Source organism: Gigantopelta aegis, chromosome 11 (assembly GCF_016097555.1).
Source record: "Gigantopelta aegis isolate Gae_Host chromosome 11, Gae_host_genome, whole genome shotgun sequence".
Classification (NCBI taxonomy): domain Eukaryota; kingdom Metazoa; phylum Mollusca; class Gastropoda; order Neomphalida; family Peltospiridae; genus Gigantopelta; species Gigantopelta aegis.
Window position 1 is genome coordinate 15,941,224 of NC_054709.1, and position 21,321 is coordinate 15,962,544.

Sequence of the window (21,321 nt, forward strand, 5' to 3'; positions counted from 1 at the left end):
CCTGTATACAGATTAATTTAGATTTTCATGGTGATTTACCCTTTTTTGCAGTTATGGCCCTTGAACTTAGCGTCCTGATAGGAGACATGTATTGCTTTAGCAGTCTCTGATTATGGCTGTTTTAATTGATAAGTGTTGTCTGTTCATCAGATGGTGCTAGAGCTAGCAGGTCTCTACCTGTATACAGATTAATTTAGATTTTCATGGTGATTTACCCTTTTTTTTACAGAGTTATGGCCCTTGAACTTAGCACCCTGGTAGGAGACATGTATTGCTTTAGCAGTCTCTGATTATGGTTGTTTTAGTTGATAAGTGTTGTCTTTTCATCAGGTGATGCTAAAGCTAGCGGGCATCTACCTGTATACAGATTAATTTAGATTTTCATGGTGATTTACCCTTTTTTGACAGAGTTATGGCCCTTGAACTTAGTGCCCTGGGGCCTTATTCACTAAACTCTCGCAACTTTGCGATCTCGCAGTGCAATGTTAAAAGACTTGCAAAGAGGATGCTTTGTTGTCTAGCAGAGCCTAAGAGACCTTTGTGAATAAGGCCCCTGGTAGGAGACATGTATTGCTTTTGCAGTCTCTGATTATGGTTGTTTTAGTTGATAAGTGTTGTCTGTTCATCAGATGATGCTAAAGCTAGCGGGCGTCCTACCTGTATACAGATTAATTTAGATTTTCATGGTGATTTACCCTTTTTTCAGGTGATGCTAGAGCTGGCGGGACTCTACCTGTTGACAGAGGACCTGGATTCGTGTCAGCACCAGTGTATGACTCTACTGAAGAATGACAGTGAGAACGATGCTGCCACCATCGTACGTTGAGTTTCTTCTAAACATCTTTTTCACGGCTTGAGATAGGAAGTAAAACATGGCCTGCTGTTATTTTTGTAAAATATCAAGCCAAAATATATATGTCTTGCTAAGAAAAAAAACATGGCCTGCTGTTATTTTAGTACAATATCAGACCAACGTAAATAAGTCCTGTTAAGAACAAAATATGGCCTGCTGGAAATAACACAACACTGTGTGAGGAGAGGGTTGGGATAGTGTGTGAAAAAGTAGGTGAGATAAGCCAGGGCTTCTAGATTATGGTAGCCCCACTCCCATGGCTAGTGATATTCAGTGTTGGGCTAGTGAATAACTACTATTGCCATGCCCAACGGCTAGTGGAACATTTTTGTCAAATGTTGCAGTTAATTCTATTTTGTAAATATAAATAATCCTACCCCACCCCAAAGCCCCAATATTAGTGTTTTTAAGCTCTATCTCTCTGTTCATGTGACATATCTGATTATTACTATTATTTAGTAAAATTGTATTAACTTAAAGTAAAGTAGGGCCAGTGAATTTTTAATCGTGGCTAGTAAATTGTTTAAATCACTGATCCCATGGCTAGTGGATTTTATAAAAATTCCAGAAGCCTGGGATAAGCATAATACTATATACATCTGGGGTTTTTTTTTTAATTACCTGCAATATTTTGGGGTTTTTCACAGGTGAATTTCTATTTTACCTGCTACATGTATGTGTAAAAAAGTACAGATTTTCCATTTTCGAAGGCTGCTATTTTGAGCTCTGGTTTTTGGTATCACTGAGTCTGGAATCTAAGAAAATCTCTTCTTGACTTGTCAGAAAAGTTTCATCAGGGGTGGGAATTCTCCTCGGATCTGTGGTTTTCCTCTCATGGAACATTGCGTTTCCTCGCATTTTAATCGTCCTTGCCCACGGACCCCTCTAGATTTCCTCTTTTTTTACAGTACAGTTCACCACCCTGGACCCCTCTAGATTTCCTCTTTTTTACAGTTCAACACCCTGGACCCCTCTAGATTTCCTCTTTTTTATAGTTCACCACCCTGGACCCCTCTAGATTTCTTCTTTTTTACAGTTCACCACCCTGGACCCCTCAAGATTTCCTCTTTTTTTACAGTTTGGACCCCTCTAGATTTCTTTTTTAACAGTTCACCACCCACCCCCACCCTACAGGACCCCTCTAGATTTCCTCTTTTTTTTCAACAGTTCTTTTTATAGTTCACCACCCTGGACCCCTCTAGATTTCTTCTTTTTTACAGTTCACCACCCTGGACCCCTCAAGATTTCCTCTTTTTTTACAGTTCACCACCCTGGACCCCTCTATATTTCTCTTTTTTACAGTTCACCACCCTGGACCCCTCTAGATTTCCTCTTTTTTACAGTTCACCACCCTGGACCCCTCTAGATTTCCTCTTTTTTACAGTTCACCAATTCCCAGCCCTGGTCATTGAATGTTTTGCTGAATTTACTTATTCTTGTCATATTGCTGAATCTGGAACACAAGAAAATATATTCTTGTTGGAAAAGTGTCAGGGGATTATTTGCTGAATTTACTCATTCTGTTTTGAGTTCATGTTTTCTAGCGTAATCATTCTAGGATTGATCCCAATCTGTTGGCTGATTGGACTATTTCTTGTCCCAGCCAGTGCACCACGACTGGTTGTGCAAAGGCCCTGGTATATGCAATCCTGTTTTTGGGATGGTGCATATAAAAGATCCCTTGCTACCAATGTAAAAATGTAGCGGGTTTCCTTTCTAAGACTATATGTAAAAATTACCAAATGTTTGACATTCAATAGCGAATGATTAATAAAACAATGTGCTCTAGTTGTGTCGTTAAACAAAACCAAAAAACTTATGGTGTCAAAATTACCAAATGTTTGACATCTAATAGGTGATGATTAATAAATCAGTGTGCTCTAGTGGTGTCGTTAAACAAAACAAACTTCTGATGACCACTCATGTAATGTTCTCTATGTTAAACATGAGCTTGTTTTATTTAACAGATGCTTGCTGATCTTATGTTTAGAAAGAATGACTACGATTCTGCTGCTCATCACTTCCAGCAAATTCTGCAGTCCAAGCCAGGTATTAAAGAGTTTATTATCCACGTAGTTCAAGATATACAGCGAAGTAGATATAACCACTATGACCCACATGTGACATAACGATTTCATGTGATCAATGAATGACGTTATTTTGGGAAGGGGTCATTCCATGTCAAATCCCGCAATGGGCTAAACTCCTCCCACTTTGATTTTCCTGAATATTTGTATATGCAGTTATTGTCACTGAAAAAGCTGATATTTCAAGTTTTAGAGCATTATAGAATTAAAATGTAACAGATTTTCAATGGCATATTTTTTTTGCCATGGACATTTTCTTAAGTACAGGGGTTGAGTTTTTGCTTTTCACAGGCCGCTGTTTCGAACCCTCTTATGATTATATGTGTTTTCTTTTCAGCATTACCTGTCCTCAACAAGTGCACCTCCCCCCCCCCCCCCCCATGCAAGTGGTCTGGTCCAAACATCCCAACAGCCAATGTTCCCTGTAGTTCTGGGGGGGGGGGGGGGGGGGTGCACTTGTTAAGGACAGGTGATGTATCTATAAAAGAGAAAACACTTCAAGTTTTCTCCAGTTTTGTAGGCAATTACGAAGCCCTGTCAATCCTCTTTGATTTGATCACACGTACAATGTTGTCTCAAGTGTATCTAAACCAGTCCATAATGAAATATTAAATGCTAATATTTAGATTGGAGAAGAACACCATTATATGATTATGATGTGTGTTTTGTAGGCAATTACGAAGCCTTGTCAAGACTGGTTGATTTGATGAGGCGTGCTGGTAAACTGGATGATGTTCCAAAGTTCCTAGAGCTAGCTGAAAATGCATCTTCGCGCCCAACGATGGAAGCTGGCCTCAACTACTGTAAAGCATTGTACGAGTGGTAAGTTGAGGTTTGATGTGAAACTTGAAGCATTTGTAAGCATTTTAAGTTAGGATTTTGATGTGAAATTTAAAGCATTTGTAAGCATCTTAATTTAGGATTTTGATATGAAACTTGAAACATTTGTTACCAGTGTAAGTTAGGATTTTGATGTGAAACTTGAAGCATTTGTAAGCATCTTAAATTAAGATTTTGATGAGAAACTTGAAACAGTTAGCCGATATAACTTAACACAAACTTTGAGAGGTCTAACCTTCCCAGATAAAGCTCATAACATAAGACAGTATCTGGTTATTCTGTGCAAATATATATATATGTCTGTTTGTCGCAGGTACACTGGAAACCCGACGCAGGCCCTCAAGCTGTTCAACAAGTCGAGAAAGGATTCTGACTGGGGAAACCAGGCTGTGTATAACATGATAGAGATCTGTCTGAATCCAGACAGCGACACGATAGGAGGAGAGGTGTTTGAGTCGGTGGAGGGAGAGGGCAGGTGTGTGAACTATTGTTTGACTAACTTATTAGTCTCATCTCCATCCTTCTCTCTGTCTGTCTGTCTGTCTAACATGATAGAGATCTGTCTGAACCCAGACAACGACACGATAGGAGGAGAGGTGTTTGAGTCGGTGGAGGGCGAGGGCAGGTGTGTCAACTATTGGTCGACTTTCTTATTAGTGTCATCTCTGTCCTTCTGTCTGTCTGTCTGTCTGTCTGTCTGTTTCACATGATAGAGATCTGTCTGAACCCAGACAACCACACGATAGGAGGAGAGGTGTTTGAGTCTGTGGAGGGAGAGGGCAGGTGTGTCAACCATCGGTCGACTTTCTTATTAGTCTCATCTCCATCCTTCTGTCTGTCTGTCTGTCTGTCTGTCTAACATGATAGAGATCTGTCTGAACTCAGACAACGACACGATAGGAGGAGAGGTGTTTGAGTCTGTGGAGGGAGAGGGCAGGTGTGTCAACCATCGGTCGACTTTCTTATTAGTCTTATTTCCATCCTTCTGTCTGTCTGTCTGTCTGTCTAACATGATAGAGATCTGTCTGAACCCAGACAACGACACGATAGGAGGAGAGGTGTTTGAGTCTGTGGAGGGAGAGGGCAGGTGTGTCAACCATCGGTCGACTTTCTTATTAGTCTCATCTCCATCCTTCTGTCTGTCTGTCTGTCTGTCTGTCTGTTTAACATGATAGAGATCTGTCTGAACCCAGACAACCACACGATAGGAGGGAAGGTGTTTGAGTCTGTCGAGGACAAGGGCAGGGCCCGGTAACACAAAGCACTCATAATAACACTTACGTCGGACATACGCCACACACATTATGTATCGTGTACGTCTGACGTACGTGTTTCGAGTGCTTTATGTTACCGGGCCCAGGTGTGTCAACTATCGGTTGCCTTTTTTATTAGTCCCCTACCGGTCCAACCAGTGGGGACTATAGGTTTCATCTCCATCCTTCTGTCTGTTTTTCTTTCTGTCTGTCCATCCATCTGTCAATTTTGATGTGAAACTTGAAACAGTTGTTAGCATCATAGTTTTCTTTTTATACATAACTTGGCACAAACTTTGAGAGGATAGGTCCCTGTCCCACATATAATTTTGCAGAGATATTGAGCTGAAATTTTATGAATAGCTTAATCATTTACCAGGTGGGGGGAGAGGGCAGGTGTGTCAACTGTTGGCAATAATTGGTAATAACTGCAAAAAAAACAAATCTCAGGTACTAGCACTCTATATTAATTATATCTTGTTAAAGTAGAGCTCATCTCTATAACTGTCACTTCTCAGAGGTACAAATATACATGCATTTTTAAACATATGAACAATGTATTTTATGATATAAGAAATACCAGAAACACTTTGGATGTATGGAATGGATAATGTCTGATTCTGGGGTGGGAATTCTCCTTGGATCAGCTGTTTTCCTCTCATGGAACGTTGCGTTTCCTCGCATTTTAATCGTCCTTTCCTCCAAAATGTGTCAGATGGCACAGATTTTAATCTGGGATTTCAAGAATTTCTGGGACCCCTCTAGATTTCCTTTTTTTTTTACAGTTCACCAATTCCCACCCCTGCTGATTTCAATTATCAATAATGGCGAAAATATGCCGTAGTGTTTAAAAATTGGGTTCTGTCACTTTAAAATCACATCATTTATTTACCCATTCATCACTATGTGTTCAATGCAAATGTTATTTTGCTGATCACTGATCACGTTGTAATAAGTTGTTTTATATGTTTTAGTGTGACTGATTTGAGCCTGTTATTTATTTCTCACTGTTAGCATATCGTCCGAGACGGAGAAGGCCGACAGTGAACAGATGGCAGTGAGAACTGCAGAGAAGTTGCTACGGGTGAGCATTGTCAACGAAATCACATGATAACAACTTTATATCGTATAATATCTTACATTTTCAGTGCAATCAAAGTATGTAATATTTTTAAGATCACATACTTTAAGAATTTGATAACTTTGCAAATTAGATGTAAATTAATCGAGGTCACAGCACTAGGTTTATTGACATTTAAGCAAACGTACTTGTGTGACACTCCATAATTGACGTATGCATTCATAGTCATCGAAAGCTGTCCAGCGTTCAGAAAACAAAATTTTTTAAGCCCTAGTATGTTTTGATGTAAGAACATCCAAAATAACGTCATTCGAGTTTGACGTCATTTCCATTCAAAAATACACCGCGCCACATATTCTTAGGTCATTTGAATATCTAGTAATGGCGAACTGGAATTAAATTTGCGTGTACAGTTTACAAAAATGCATTGTATTAACCTTGAGATTATATGATAGAGAAATTATTACCCTTGTGTATTTCGGTATCGTCAATATCATATATTAGGAATAAAAATAATGTATTATGCTCACCAGAGGCTCGCATAATACAAGTTTTATTCCTAATATATGATATTGACGATACCGAAAAACACTCTGGTAATAAGCTCTATATATCAAAGATTTACTATGTCAGAGCAGGAGAGACCCCCCCCCCCCCCCCCCCTCCCCTGCCAATAATTCTGAATAAAAAATGTTATTGGTAGTAAATCTTAAGGCACAGATGAATTTTACTTGTAGAATGCAGGAAATTGCATTTCAGGACATCTTGTTTTCAAAATTTTACGGGGTAGCATATCCATGAACCCCACTAAAAACTTTGCTTTGTGCCATCGATCTCAGTCAGCCACTCCAATGTCTACTTGCTTCTGTCATGCCTGTACGTAACCATAATTTTAAATTGAGTAGGTGTAGTTTAGAGGTAGAGTGCTTGCTTAAAGGAATTGTCCTGAATGTTTTGTGATTTGTTAAATGTTTAAGTAACCAGGGCCCTGTTCCACGAAGTGATCTTAGCCCTAAGATCAACTTAAGTGCATAGGGTAGCTATACGCCTAAGGTAATCTTAGGGCTAAGATCGTTTTGTGGAATGGGGCCCTGAGCACTTTTTAAAGGAACTTCTCATTCCTGCCAGTGCATCACGAATGGTATATCAAAGACTGTGGTATGTGCTATCCTGTCTGTTGGATGGTGCATATATAAGATCCCTTACTACTAATAAAAAAAATGTAGTGGGTTTCCTATCTAAGACCGTATGTCAAAATTATCAAATGTTTGATGTCCATTAGCTGATGATTAATAAATCAATGTGCTCTAGTGGTGTCATTAAACAAAACAGGAACTGTCCTGATTTTTTGCCATTTGTGAAATGTTTCTTAGTACGGTAACAGAGCTTTTCAAAGGGACTCTCCTGATGGGTTTTTTGCCATTTGGTACGGTAACAGAGCTTTTTAAAGGGACTCTCCTGATTTTTTTTTGCCATTTGTGAAATGTTTCTTGGTACGATAACAGAGCTTTTTAAAGGGACTCTCCTGATTTTTTTTGCTATTTGTGAAATGTTTTTTTAGTAATTATATAACAAAGCCTTTTTAAAGGGACTCTCCTGATTTTTTTTGGCCATTTGTGAAATGTTTCTTGGTACGGTAACAGAGCTTTTTAAAGGGACTCTCCTGATTTTTTTTTTCCATTTGTGAAATGTTGCTTGGTACGATAACAGAGCTTTTCAAAAGGACTCTCTTGAATTTGTTTTGCCATTTGTGAAATGTTTCTTGGTACGGTAACAGAGCTTTTTAAAGGGACAATCCTGATTTGTTTTTGCCATTTGTGAAATGGTTTTTTTTAGTAATTATATAACAAAGCCTTTTTAAAGGGACTCTCCTGACTTTGCTGTTATTGTGAAATATTTCTGACATACAGAAACCTTACACAAGAATCACAAGTTACAGAATAGGTACATGTAGCCCCGGACTTATTGGAAGATGTTAGAGATTTCATTGTTCGGACCAGTCTATTAGAATAGTGGGGGAAATATTATTACTCAGAGGTCAGGTTAAGTATTCATATTAGAAAAAAACCCACTCTACATTTCCTAAATTTGTTGTTCTTTTTTATTTTTTTGTTTTTTTTTTTTAGGAGGTGAAACCTAAACCTGGAGATATTCGCCCCAAACTGTTGGAAAACATGGCGCTAATAGCAACCAAGCAGAAAAGCAATGTTGAGAAAGCTCTCTCGGCTTTCATGGAGATAGCTGCACATGAGGTACATTGTCTCCCCCTGAGGTACATTGTCTCCCCCTGAGGTACATTGTTTGACCCTGAGGTGCATTGTCACACCCTGAGGTGCATTGTCTCACCCTGAGGTACATTGTCTCATTCTGAGGTACATTGTCTCACCCTGAGGTACATTGTACCCCTGAGGTCTTAATTCACCTTAAAATGCAGGATGTAGCCCAGTGGTAAAGCACTCGCTTGATGTGTGGTCAATCTAGGATCGATCCCTGTCAGTGGGCCCATTTGGTTATTTCTCATTCTAACCAGTTCACCATGACTGGTATATCAAAGGCTGTGGTATATGCTATCCTGTCTGTGGGATGGTGCATATAGAAGATCCCTTTCTACTAATTAAAAATGTAGCGGGTTTCCTCTATGACAATATGTCAAATTCACCAAATCTTTGTGCTCTAGTGGTGTTGTTAAACACAACAAACTTTAACTTTAATTCACCTTAAGGTTGATAGAGTGCTCGTCGGAGATGCTTGCATTGTAGGATGGAACCAATTCGGAGGACTCATTCTCTGATTGGGTTATTGCATGGGCACAAGAAAAAAGAATCTGTCTTGCCTGGAGGGGCAAGGACTGGGGTGTGGAGGTGGACAGCAAAAGAAGTTGGGGGTAAAAAAATAGGAGATTCCAGATTGGGAACAAATGAAATGATGTAATATAGATATTCCACCTCTTAATCATACGCGTCCGACAAAAAAAAATCTGGAATTCACAGAAGCCCAGAATCCTGCTGTAGTGTAGCTAGATATACTTATTGTGGTTAGTAACACCTTTTCTGAATCGGTGATTAATGCTAAATATTTTTCTCTTCAGCATTTAATATTTCGACAGCATTTAATATTTTGACTGGGGTTTTTTTGGTGAATAATGTCCATTGTTTTCTGCTTGTAGCGAGATCACGTGGGGGCGTTGTATGGAATGGCAGCTGCCTACATGGTTCTCAAACAGACACCGAGGGCAAGAAATCAACTCAAACGTGTGCAGAAGAATGTATGGACTATCCAGGTACACTGAAACTTTACACCACAACCGACTCATAACATACACATGTAGTATACAGTTTAAAGAAACTATCCTGAATAACATGTTTCCGACTAATAAAATATTTTAATTGCTAGAAATGTTTGATTTAGAATATCAGTGTCTAAACATTCGTTGTGATTTCTGATCGTCCTAATATTTGCAAGTAGCCCAAATTGGATTTGGTCTGCCTAATGCAAATGCTAGGATTAAAGGATTAAATATTAATACTTAAAATATAATATCTTAATTGGCTCCCCAGGACGGGACGTAGCCCAATGGTAAAGCGCTCGCTTGATACGTGGTCGGTCTGGGATCAATCCCCGTCTGTGGGCCCATTGGGCTGTTTCTTGTCACAGCCAGTGAACCACGACTGGTATATCAAAGGCTGTGGTATGTGCTATCCTGTTTGTGGGATGGTGCATATAAAAGATCCCTTGCTACTAATGTAAAAATGTTTCCTCCCTATGTCTGTCAAAATGACCATGTGTTTGACATCCAATAGCCGATGATTATTAAATCAATGTGCTCTAATGTGTTATTAAACAAAACAAACTTTAACTTTCACTTTAATTGGCTCCCCATTATGCAAATTAGGGGAGCAATTAATCACTTTCCTCAATTTTGTTCATGTCGAGGTCTGATATAGACAATTAATTACATTTTCTTGCAATAGATATTTGAGAAATGACAAGCCATTAAAAATCGGTCCTAACAATAATTTTGTATATTAAATAAGCTACATTAAATTTAGAACTTAAACATACTGTAAACCAGATTAGTACTGGAATATGCGTTGTTTTGCAAATATACATGTTGGTATTTGCATTGAATTGCATTGCATATAAATGTTAAGTAGGCACATATTTTCCCTCTGTTTACAGAAGGTATTTAGTCCAAACTCTTATTTTTAGTTGTTTATTTGTTCTTTTTTTTCTTCTTTTTTTTTCTTTTTCTTCTATTTTTTTGTTGTGGTAATTAATATTCACATCTGTTTTTCTTTGTAGGATGCAGATGATTTGGAAAAGAGCTGGCTTCTGCTTGGAGATATTTATATTCAGGTATTTTAATCATCTTTCTTTAAAGAAACAAAACCAATGTTTAACACCTCAGCACGAGGCATGTACACGGGCTTAGGAAGGTGCCAAAAAGTGGGGGGGGGGGGGGGGGGCCCCACACACACACATATATATATATATATATATATAAATACATGTATAAATATATTTTTAAAAACATCGCTGCTCCCACAAAGTGGGGGGGGGGGCACATGCTCCCCTTGTCGCCCCGTATCGTCTCTCTCTCTCCCCCCCCCCCCCCCCCCCCACTTTCTATGCCAGTGCAGGATCTACATGTTTTTGTAGCTCAATCGATAGAGTGCACGCCCGAGGTGCTTTAGTTGTAGAAAATAGTCCATCGGCGGACCTGTTCGGTGATTGGGTTTCTTTCTGGCTCCACCACAACCGATATATGAAAGCAGAGCTCCCCTTGTCCATTGTCAAATTAGCCAGTTGCAAAGTGAATACAATATTTAGTGCTTTGCTAATAATGTTTTCTTTAAATTAGCCGATTTTGAATAATTTTCAAAGAAGTGCTCTACGTATCTGAGAATTGACTAAAACAAAATGTTTTCCAGTGTGATCCCTGTCAAAGACTTGCTGCTGATGTCAGATGAGGCAGATCTCTTAGATTATTATGTCGGAATGTTTGACATCCAGTAGCCGATGATTAATAAATCAGTGTACTCGAGCATTGTCATTAAACAAAACAAACTTTACCCTTTTTCCTTCCATTGTTAACATATCTGTATCTTTACTAGTCTTCATTGTACTCACTGCCCTAGCCAAGAATTTATATCGATGAGGGCCAACACACTATTGGGGGGGTGGGGACAACTTACACTATATATGTATGTATGTGTGTATGTACATGTATGTATGTATGATTTTTTAAAATTTAATACAGTTTTAAAAAAAAAAGCCCCCGTGGCCCCTCCCCTCGTTACACAACTGATTGTACTTGTATGTATTTTTAATTTTTTGTGTTTTATTAGTCTGGAAAATATGACATGGCAACAGATCTGCTGAAGCGATGTCTGCAGTACAACAAGGTTAGTGAAGAATGATCTATTTGTATGGGCTAGGTTAATGGTCAATCAAAATATTTTAAAGATCTCTTTCAAGGCTCAGAGGCAGGAAGTAGGCCAGTGGTAAAACGCCCGCTTGATGCACGGTCGGTCTGGGATCGATCCCCGTCGGTGGGCCCATTGGGCTATTTCTCGTTCCAGCCATTTTACCATGACTGGTATATCAAAGGCCGTGGTATGTACTACCCTGTCTGTGGGATGGTGCATATAAAAGATCCCTTGCTGCTAATCGAAAAGAGTAGCTCATGAAGTGGTGACAGCAGGTTTCCTCTCTCAATATCTGTGTGGTACTTAACCATATGACTGATGCCATATAACCATAAATAAAATGTGTTGAGTGTGTCGTTAAATAAAACATTTCTTTCTTTCTTTCGAGATTCAAAATTATTATGTGGAGTGGGAAGCAATTTTTACTTCTTAACTTGTAAGCAAAGTTTAGAAGCTGATCTAGAAAGTAGTCTGAAAATTAGATTTATACTGCGACTAGAAGAATTGGTCTGAGAGTGTTTTGTTCTTCTTTTAGTCGTGTTGCAAGGTATACATGTATGAATACATATTTATTATAAAGAAGAATTGGTCTCACAGTATTTTGTTTTTCTTGTAGTCATGTTGCAAGGCTTATGAGTACATGGGGTTTATCATGGAGAAGGAGCAGTCATATAAAGATGCAGCCCACAACTATGAGAATGCTTGGAAATACGGAAATAAGAACAATCCAGTTATAGGTATCTGTAATTTAACTTTTTGTTTACTGTTGAGAGCTGTAACATATATTTGAATTATAATTCACATATACAGTGAAACCCCTCTAAACCAGACACCGTCGGGACCAAGTAAAATGTCTGGTTTTAAGAGGTGTCTGGTTTAGAGAAGTTAATTTCTGTACCGATTTTTTTTTAAAGGACTGAAAAATGTCAATTTTTTTTGAGAATTTTAGTTTACAGAGGGTCTGGTTTTAAGAGGTTTCACTGTATGTTACAGCTCTGGCAACTCTGTCATATATTGTTGTAATTTATAGACCAACATAGACATTCCATTTACGAGTCTTATCGAATTAATGTTCAGGCACATCTTTCTCGGGTGCAGTTTGTGACATTGCCAATGGGATGAAATTGTTATTTATACTGCAACCGCCATTTCTATTGGCCAATTATGATGACTGATAAAAGCAAAGTCATAAATGAATACTAGCAGGTTATGACTTTTAATGTCAAGCATGTGACGTCACTTGAATAGATACATTACAGAATCATTTATTTGACAATATAGGTGAACATGTGTCGATCCAGGGGTTAGAGTGGCTGGGGGTGTCAGGGTGGGGTGGGGGTGTCAGGGTGGGGTGGGCCCCTAGTAAGAGGTGTTTGAACAGGCTTTTTTTTATTATTTGTTTTTTGATATGAGCAAAAAAGGGGGGTACACACCCCTAGACACTTCCCCCTGGATCCTCACCTGGTGAAATAACAGAAGTTATAGTTTATCCCCCATGATTTATGATGGATTGTAAGATAAAAATAGTAACTAGTTTATGCCATAGGATCCCATTATCCCATTCAGGCTGAATGGAAAACTCTTGAGAGAAAAAACATTCCTAAACAAGTGTGTTTTTCTTTTATCACTTTTCAAAAAATATATTTTTGTTTTCCCTTGCCACTTTAAGCTTTCCAATATTATTTATATATTAATGTATTTTTAAATTTTTGTCTTTGTAGGATATAAGCTGGCTTTTAATTACATGAAGGCAAAGAGATTTGTGGATGCAGTTGATATATGTCACCATGTAAGTAACTAATGTCATTCATATCCTCAGAAATCAACTAAATAGTCTACACAAATATGGCTATAGGGGAATCATTGTTATTGGCTTTGTGGTGGCAACCGTATGATAGACACCAAATATGCTTATGTGTCCTTAAAGGGACATTCCTGAGTTTGCTGCAATTTTTAAGATGTTATCGACTAACAGAGACTTTTTAAGGATTGTAATTACATATCAAATATATTTTCTGCATAAAATATTAGTGTCTGTATATTAAACGTGTTTCTGATCGTTCTAATATTTGTACTAGGTTATATTTCATTTTATTTCCTAAAATAAGCTTTTTTCTCATATATACGAAATTATTTGAAGACAAAATCCAGTTTGGGCTTCTTACAAATATTAAGACGACCAGAAACACATTGAATATACAGACACTGATATTCTAAACAAGAAAATATATTTAACATGCAAGTTCAATCGTAGAAATATTTTATTAGTCGGAAACATCTTAAAATGCAGCAAACTCAGGAATGTCCCTTTAAACTTTTACATTTGGGGGGGTGGGGGGGGGTTATATATATATATATATATATAGACAGAGATTTATATATATATACAGTCGAACTTGGTCTAACGGGCACCTCTATATAACGGCCACCTCTTATTCATCCAGCTTTACAATCAGAATATGTCACTGATCCAAGTTTGGGGGTGGGACGTAGCTCAGTGGTACAGCACTCGCCTGATACGCGATCGATCTAAGATCAGTCCCCATCGGTGGGCCCATTGGGCTATTTCTCATTCCAGCCAGTGCTCCACAACTGGTGTAACAAAGGCTGTGGTATGTATTATCCTGTCTGTGGGATGGTGCATATAAAAGATTCCTTGCTGCTAATCAAAAAGAGAAGCCCATGAAGTGGCACCAGTGGGTTTCCTCTCTCAATATCTGTGTGGGCCTCAACTATATATCTGATGCCATATAACTGTAAATAAAATGTGTTGAGTGTGTCGTTAAATAAAACATTTCTTTCTTTGATCCAAGTTTCCAGTGTGTCATTTTGAACCTACATTTTTCAACCTCAAATTGTAAGAAAACAACCAACGTAACACTTTCTTGATGTTTGTAATATTTTAGGGGACATCTTATTCAGTCTAATTACTCAAATAAAATTTAAAGAAAAACTTAATTTATTTAATACTTTTTTTTAAAGTTTGTATCATCAGTTATTTTCAGTGAATATATCCTTTAAAAATCTTCATCCTTCATTAAACAATAATGTCCAACATGGTTTGAAAGAAATATTTTACAAATATCATGAAATCAAACAGATATGTGTGTTACAGGAACCAAGTGATATAATTTAATAATATTTTTTGCTGGATTCTGTGTCAGTTTTAAAATATTTAAATGTGGGCACATACTTTATAGTCCTCGTTCCAGCCAGTGCACCACAACTGGTATATCAAAGGCCATGGTATGTGCTATCCTGTCTGTGGGATGGTGCATATAACAGATCCATTGCTACTAATTGAAAAATGTTGCAGGTTACCTCTTTATCACTGTGTCAAAATTACCAAATGTTTGACATCCAATAGCCGATGATTAATAAATCAATGTGCTCTAGTGATGTTGTTAAACAAAACAAACTTATATATTTTATAGCCATATATTTTGTTTAAATATATCTTGTTTCAATACTTTGCATAAAAGAGTTTTTCTGTCTCTTTATTTTTCCAGGTTTTATCAAGCCACCCGAACTATCCTAAAATAAGAAAAGACATTCTGGAAAAGGCCCGATCAAGTCTGCGTGTGTGAAGAAGCTGAACATGCTGTCAAATTCTCAGGGCTCGAACTTAACGATGGCACCGACAGCTATTGCTGTAGTTGTGATATGAAATACCATCAGTAGCAGTTGACCGATGACATTTTAAAAACATTTTTGCCGATGGATAAAAATTATTGCCGTCAGTTCAAGAGACTATTTTTAGTTTTTATATTTGTTGCCAAAGTTTCTGGCTTATAATTACCGTAGGCAAGCTCAAAATAGCTTTCGGTGAACATTTTGCTGGTGGTAAAAACATTTCACAATTGCCATAGGTAACAGATTCTGACGTTCGAGCCCGATATTTTTGTCTGTGATATAAAACATTACAATATTGTGATTATCAATACTGTGACGGTTGACATGTGCCAGAAACTGGGAATATCTTTAAATTTTAGGTCTAAATATGCACAGATATACAGTTTAGAGCAAATACCATTCAAATACATTACAGGGCTAGCTGAAGCGGTCATCAAAGGCCGTGGTATGTGTTATCCTGTCTGTGGGATACTGCATATAAAAGATCCCTTGCTGCTAATCAGAAAGAGTAGCCTATTGCGTGGCGGCAGCGAGTTTCATCTCTCAATATATGTGTGGTCCTTAACCATATGTCCGACGCCATATAACCGTAAATAAAATGTGTTGAGTGCATCATTAAATAAAACATTTCCGTCCTTCGTCAGATTTGCCATTTGTGAATATTGAAAACAATTGATAAATTTTATTTTAATTTGGGGGGGGGGGGGGGGGGGGGGGGGGGGGGGATGTGTAACAGTAATAATTGATATTTTGTGTCAAAATAAATACTGTTCATTTTGAATAATAAGAGATTTACAACACATAATACAGTGAACACCCCCCACCCCAAACCAGACACGTTTGGGACTAAGTAAAATGTCTGGTTTTAAGGGCTATCCGGTTTAGAGAGGTTCTCCTTTGTACTAATATTTAAAAGGGGACCTTGAAAACATCTGGTTTTGAGAGAATTCCGGTTTAGAGAGAGTCCCGTTTTGAGAGGTTTCACCGTACATCTTTTTGGAGGCTGATGCATTGTAGTCATGAAGTAAGTTATATATTATGTATATAATTATAAATATATTTCAACAAAATATGTGTGATAATATTGACGAGAAACGTGCCGATTGTGATCTTGAAGGTGTCTGCTATATATTAAATTCAATTTGGTTCTGAAAACCTGTAACAGTAAACAGACATAGGCGAAAGTGTCCATTACTATACCATAACTACTGGTACTATAGGACAACTATCTCTCCACTTTTTATGTCCTGTGGGTTATTTCTCATTCCTGCCTTCAATAGAGGCTGGGTCTCACAAATAAAAGGCTAGGCTTCTGTTCCAGGATTTACGGTATGTAGTATATAAATTCACTGATGGTTCAAGCATGCTATCCTGGGAATGCAGTCCAGAAACCTGGCCTGGCGTTTATAAAACTTTTAAAGTCTAGACTCGAGACTCTAATAGAGTCTGAGACACTAATGTCATGACAACGCCATACAAATTGTATGCGTGTGACGTCATTAGAGATTGAGTCTAGACTCAAGACTTCAATAGAGTCTGAGACAGTCATATCATGACAATGCCATACAAATTGTACGCGTGTCACATCATTAGAGATTGAGTCTAGACTCTAAAAGTTTTATAAGCAAGGACCCAGGTCTGCCTCTCCGAGACTGAAAATAGGAAGGTAAATAACAAATTGTCGCATATTTTGTTAAATGATACAATTGTGTCATGTCTGTATCTAAGATATATCAGTTTAACTTTTACTTATTTATCTTTTAGATTTAAAATAAACTTATTAAGTTGTATTTAATTACTCTTTTGTCTGTTTCTTCAGTAAATCATTGGTCTGGTATTTATAACGTTTAAAATGTATTTTATTATTTTTTTATTTAAACGTCAATAAAAATAGTCGGCTTGTTTTACTTACAATGCATGAATGAACGTTTTATAAAACCCAGCACAAATGGACATTAACATCAAAGAAAGGACCAACAATACACAAAATGGACCAATTAAAAAGACAAAAACCCCAAACATGTATTTTAAAATGACAGTAACATGGGCCATATTTTACGGTTTGTTATCCAAATGTTTATAGTAGCCCAAACTAGATTTTTCCTTCCAATAATTTCATACATCCGAACAATTATTCATTACGAAGAAACGGGCACGGCGGAACCAAGTAGACATTGGGGGGAGGGCTGACAGATCGAGGGCATAAAACAAAGTTTCTAAGGGGGTTTGGGTAAACGTTGGAAAACTAGATGTGCTGATATGCAATTTCCTGCATTCTACAAGTAAAATTCATCTCTGCTTTAAGATTTACTACCAATCACATGTTTGATTCAGAATTATTTGGGGACTAGAGGTCCCCCCAGTCCCCCTACTCTTCAGTCCCTGATCAAATTAATAATAACTGCTACAAACATTGACATATGACTACACACACTGGATATACAGACACGGTATTCTATAGAAGAAAATAAATTTAATATGTAATTTTAATAGCCAAAATGGCTGTGCTAGTCAAAAATATCTTACAATGCCGCAAACTCAGGACCATCCCTTTAATCAATCATATACTACACACAGGACAACACATGCCATAATCTTAGAAATAATACGCTACCATGACCTTTGATGTGCCAGTCATGTGGCACTGGTTGGGATGGGGAAAAAACACTAGTGCAACTCGCTAGCTTGTTTCATACAAATGCTCTACTACTGTGTTAAATTGCATCTCCAGGATTCTTCAGTTGAAGAAACTAATGACATCTGTCACCATTAGCATGTAACATAACAGTTGCTGTACATGTAAAGTTAACAAGTTTGTTTTTGTTTAACAACACCACTAGAGCTCATTAATTTATTGATCATCGGCTATTGGATGTCAGGCATCTGGTAATTTTTACGTTAATAGTCTTAAAGAGGAAATCTGTTACATTTTTTCCATTGGTAGCAAGAGATTTTTTTATGCACCATTCCATAAACAAGATTGCACATACTACGGGCTTCGATATATCAGTCGTGGTGCACTGGCTGGAACGAGAAATAGCCCAATGGCCCCACCAACGGGGATTGATCCTAAACCGACCTTGCATCAAGCGAGCGCTTTACCATTGGGCTACGTCCCACCCTCAGTTACAGGTAAAGCATAGGCATACGAATTCCACAGAATTAAACATCTCGTCTGCCATAACTTGGTAATAGTGTTCACAGTTCATCTAGTTTATTAAAAATAATGTTAGTTAAGTTTTGTTTTTCTTGGGGTTGGGGATAACATATATATTTTTGAGGGGGCTGGGGGTATTGTTTTTTAATTAATTTTATAAAAGAAATGAATTGTAATGTAAAATTTAACATTGCAGGCCCACACTTTAGGATGATAATGTACTGTGTTTTGTTGTTGTTGTGGAGGTTTTTTGCTGTACTTTATATGAAAATAAAAATTGTGGCGTGTAGAGATTGTGCCCCTCCCTATCTCCAGATATTCCTATGGGTCTGCACTGAACTAAACACTAAGTATTTTATTCAAACGTTTCAATTCAATACATTTTATATTTGTTTTAACATGAATTAGACTGTGAAATTCCACAGTAGAGTAAGTTTGTTTTGTTTAACGACACCACTAGAGCACATTGATTTATTGATCATTGGCTATTGGATGTCAAACATTTGGTCATTCTGATTATAGTTTTAGAAAGGAAACCAGATACATTAATTAGTAGCAAGGGTTCTTTTATATGCACCATCCCACAGACAGGATAACACATACCACAGCCTTTGATATACCAGTAGTGGTGTACTGGCTGGAACGAGACATCCATAGATGCAACTATAACCCAACTTTCGTTGGTCTAGGTTTGTGAGAAATCAAACTAAACACAAAATTAATGTCGTCGAACACCACCTTTCAAAAACAGTAAAGTTTGTTTTGTTTAAAGAAACCACTAGAGCACATTGATTTATTAATCATCGGCTATTTGATGTGAAACATTTGGTAATTTTTACATAGTGTTAGAGAGGAAACCCACTACATTTTTTTCATTAGTAGCAGTGGATCTTTTATATATATTCACCATCCCACAGACAGGATAACACATACCATGGCCTTTGTGGTGGGATGAGAAATAAACCAATGGACCCACCGACGGGGATTGATCCCAAACCGACTGCACATCAAGCGAACGCTATACCTGGTGTTTTATACACCGGTCTTTGACAGGTCATATTATGGTATGACATTCATCCGTCCATCCTTGCATAAATTTTTATGTTTCTGAAGCATACATGTATATTTTTTTTGTCATTTCATATAGGATCTTAATTTTTTTTTATTAATTTCAGCTTGAGAAAGCTGTTTGATGTTTACCATAACTAGGTCACTGCGACCTACTTTTCACACATTACTGCATATTAAAGGAAATCCATTCCCCAGCCATATCTTCCTTATTAATTCATATAGGATCATCAAACCTTGCATGTTAGTATAACTTGGGATGGTGGTGATTCACGTACCATAACTAGGTCACTGCGACCTACTTTTCACACATTACTGCACATCAAAGGAAATCCTTATTTGGGCCATATTTTCCTTATTATTAATTCAAACCTTGCTTTATGTACAACTTGGGATGGCGGTCTGCTGCTTACCATAATTTGGTCATTGCAACCTATTTTTGACAGGCGTATCATGTACCTCACCTGTACATTTGTCAACTTGATTTATAAATCATTGGCTTTTGAATGTCAAACATTTGATAATTCTAACATATAGTAGGAAGGGATCTTTTATTTGCGCTTTTTTTAGGCATGGCAGCACATACCATGACCATTGATATATATATAGATAGATAGATATAGATTATATATATATATGTATATATATATATATATATACATATACATATACATATACATATACCATATATCTTCGCCTGTAAGTCGATCTCGGCTATAAGTCGAGTCCCTAATTTCAAGCCCTGAAAACGTATTTTTTTATTGACCCGTTTATAAGTCGACCCATGAAAAACTACTTATAAATATTAAAATATTTCTTATTTTCAGCACATGAGAACAATAATATTTGAACAAAAGAAAATTATTTTACAAACTTCGGTTTTCACGTTTTGTACATCGCAATATAATCAGACTATTCCAATCAAACTATCATTATTACATAGCATCAAAACGAAATATTCCCTTAGTAGAGAGTGAAAGCTGTTTGACTGTTACTGTATAGTATTGTACAGATGGTTTTGTGCACAGACAACAACTTTATTTATAAACACTGACAACAGATCACTACGATAAAACTGAAAGTATCTTGTTTTGCCGCCATATTAATACATGTAAGGAGGATAACTCTGGAAAGTACACTGGTTTTTGTACCAAATGATGTGTGTCCCTATTGGTTGCACTATACCAATTAATTTCCGGCTGGGTCGAAGTTCGAGGTGCACCGAACTTTTGATAGAGAAGTTAACACCACAAGTCCTGTGATTGGTTATAAATGTGAGTGTGTTGGTTGTAAAAAAAAATTAGTTTCATCTGGGCTAAAAATGTATGCAATTTTATTTGATGTAGTACCACCGTGTCAAGTAGCCTTGTGCTTGGAACATGTATGGGGTACCTAAAAAAAAAGTACTAAAATTTTGTGCGAAACTAGGGGTGTTGCAGAAACATCTGGTTATACCGAAAATGAGCCATGAAAGGTACCATTTTCTGCAGTTAATACTTTGAGGTAGGGGTTGTAGTACTGATATTTATGGGTCACAGTTTGGTTGATATATTGCATATAGTGTTTTTAAACACAAACGTTAACATGGTCGCCTATGGGATTTGAATTGATATAGTCCAACCTATTGCTCTAGATAGTGAACTGCAGAGATCAGTCTATTTTAAGGGAAAGCTCAGTAATATTCATGAAGTTAATCACCGCCAAAACATTGTTTGAACAACCATTAATGCCAGTGACCAGATTTCAAAATAAACTCAGGCAACAGGTAGTTAGTATTGTTTACATTTTTACTATTAGTGATGACTGTTAATTTAACTAAGTGGACTGTTGTCTTGGCATGTGAGTGAGATCTACGCCTTTTCGCATAACCAAAACCGTTCTAATGCCCCAAAAAATAGGTTATAAAAAATAAATGTGTCA

The 21,321-nt window shown here is 37.4% G+C and overlaps 1 protein-coding gene across 1 annotated transcript in view; it reads left to right on the forward strand.

The window, feature by feature from the left end:
- Positions 1–18,622, forward strand: part of LOC121385173 (tetratricopeptide repeat protein 21B-like) — a 58,226-nt gene extending 39,604 nt beyond the window's left edge. The window contains exons 27-38 of the mRNA XM_041515730.1: positions 707–817; positions 2,821–2,902; positions 3,612–3,762; positions 4,094–4,255; positions 6,048–6,117; positions 8,241–8,366; positions 9,281–9,394; positions 10,417–10,470; positions 11,463–11,519; positions 12,160–12,280; positions 13,265–13,332; positions 15,053–18,622. Of these exons, the coding sequence (XP_041371664.1) occupies positions 707–817; positions 2,821–2,902; positions 3,612–3,762; positions 4,094–4,255; positions 6,048–6,117; positions 8,241–8,366; positions 9,281–9,394; positions 10,417–10,470; positions 11,463–11,519; positions 12,160–12,280; positions 13,265–13,332; positions 15,053–15,130 (1,194 nt within the window). The 3' untranslated portion in view covers positions 15,131–18,622. The remainder of the gene's footprint in view (positions 1–706; positions 818–2,820; positions 2,903–3,611; positions 3,763–4,093; positions 4,256–6,047; positions 6,118–8,240; positions 8,367–9,280; positions 9,395–10,416; positions 10,471–11,462; positions 11,520–12,159; positions 12,281–13,264; positions 13,333–15,052) is intronic.
- Positions 18,623–21,321: the final 2,699 nt, after the last annotated feature.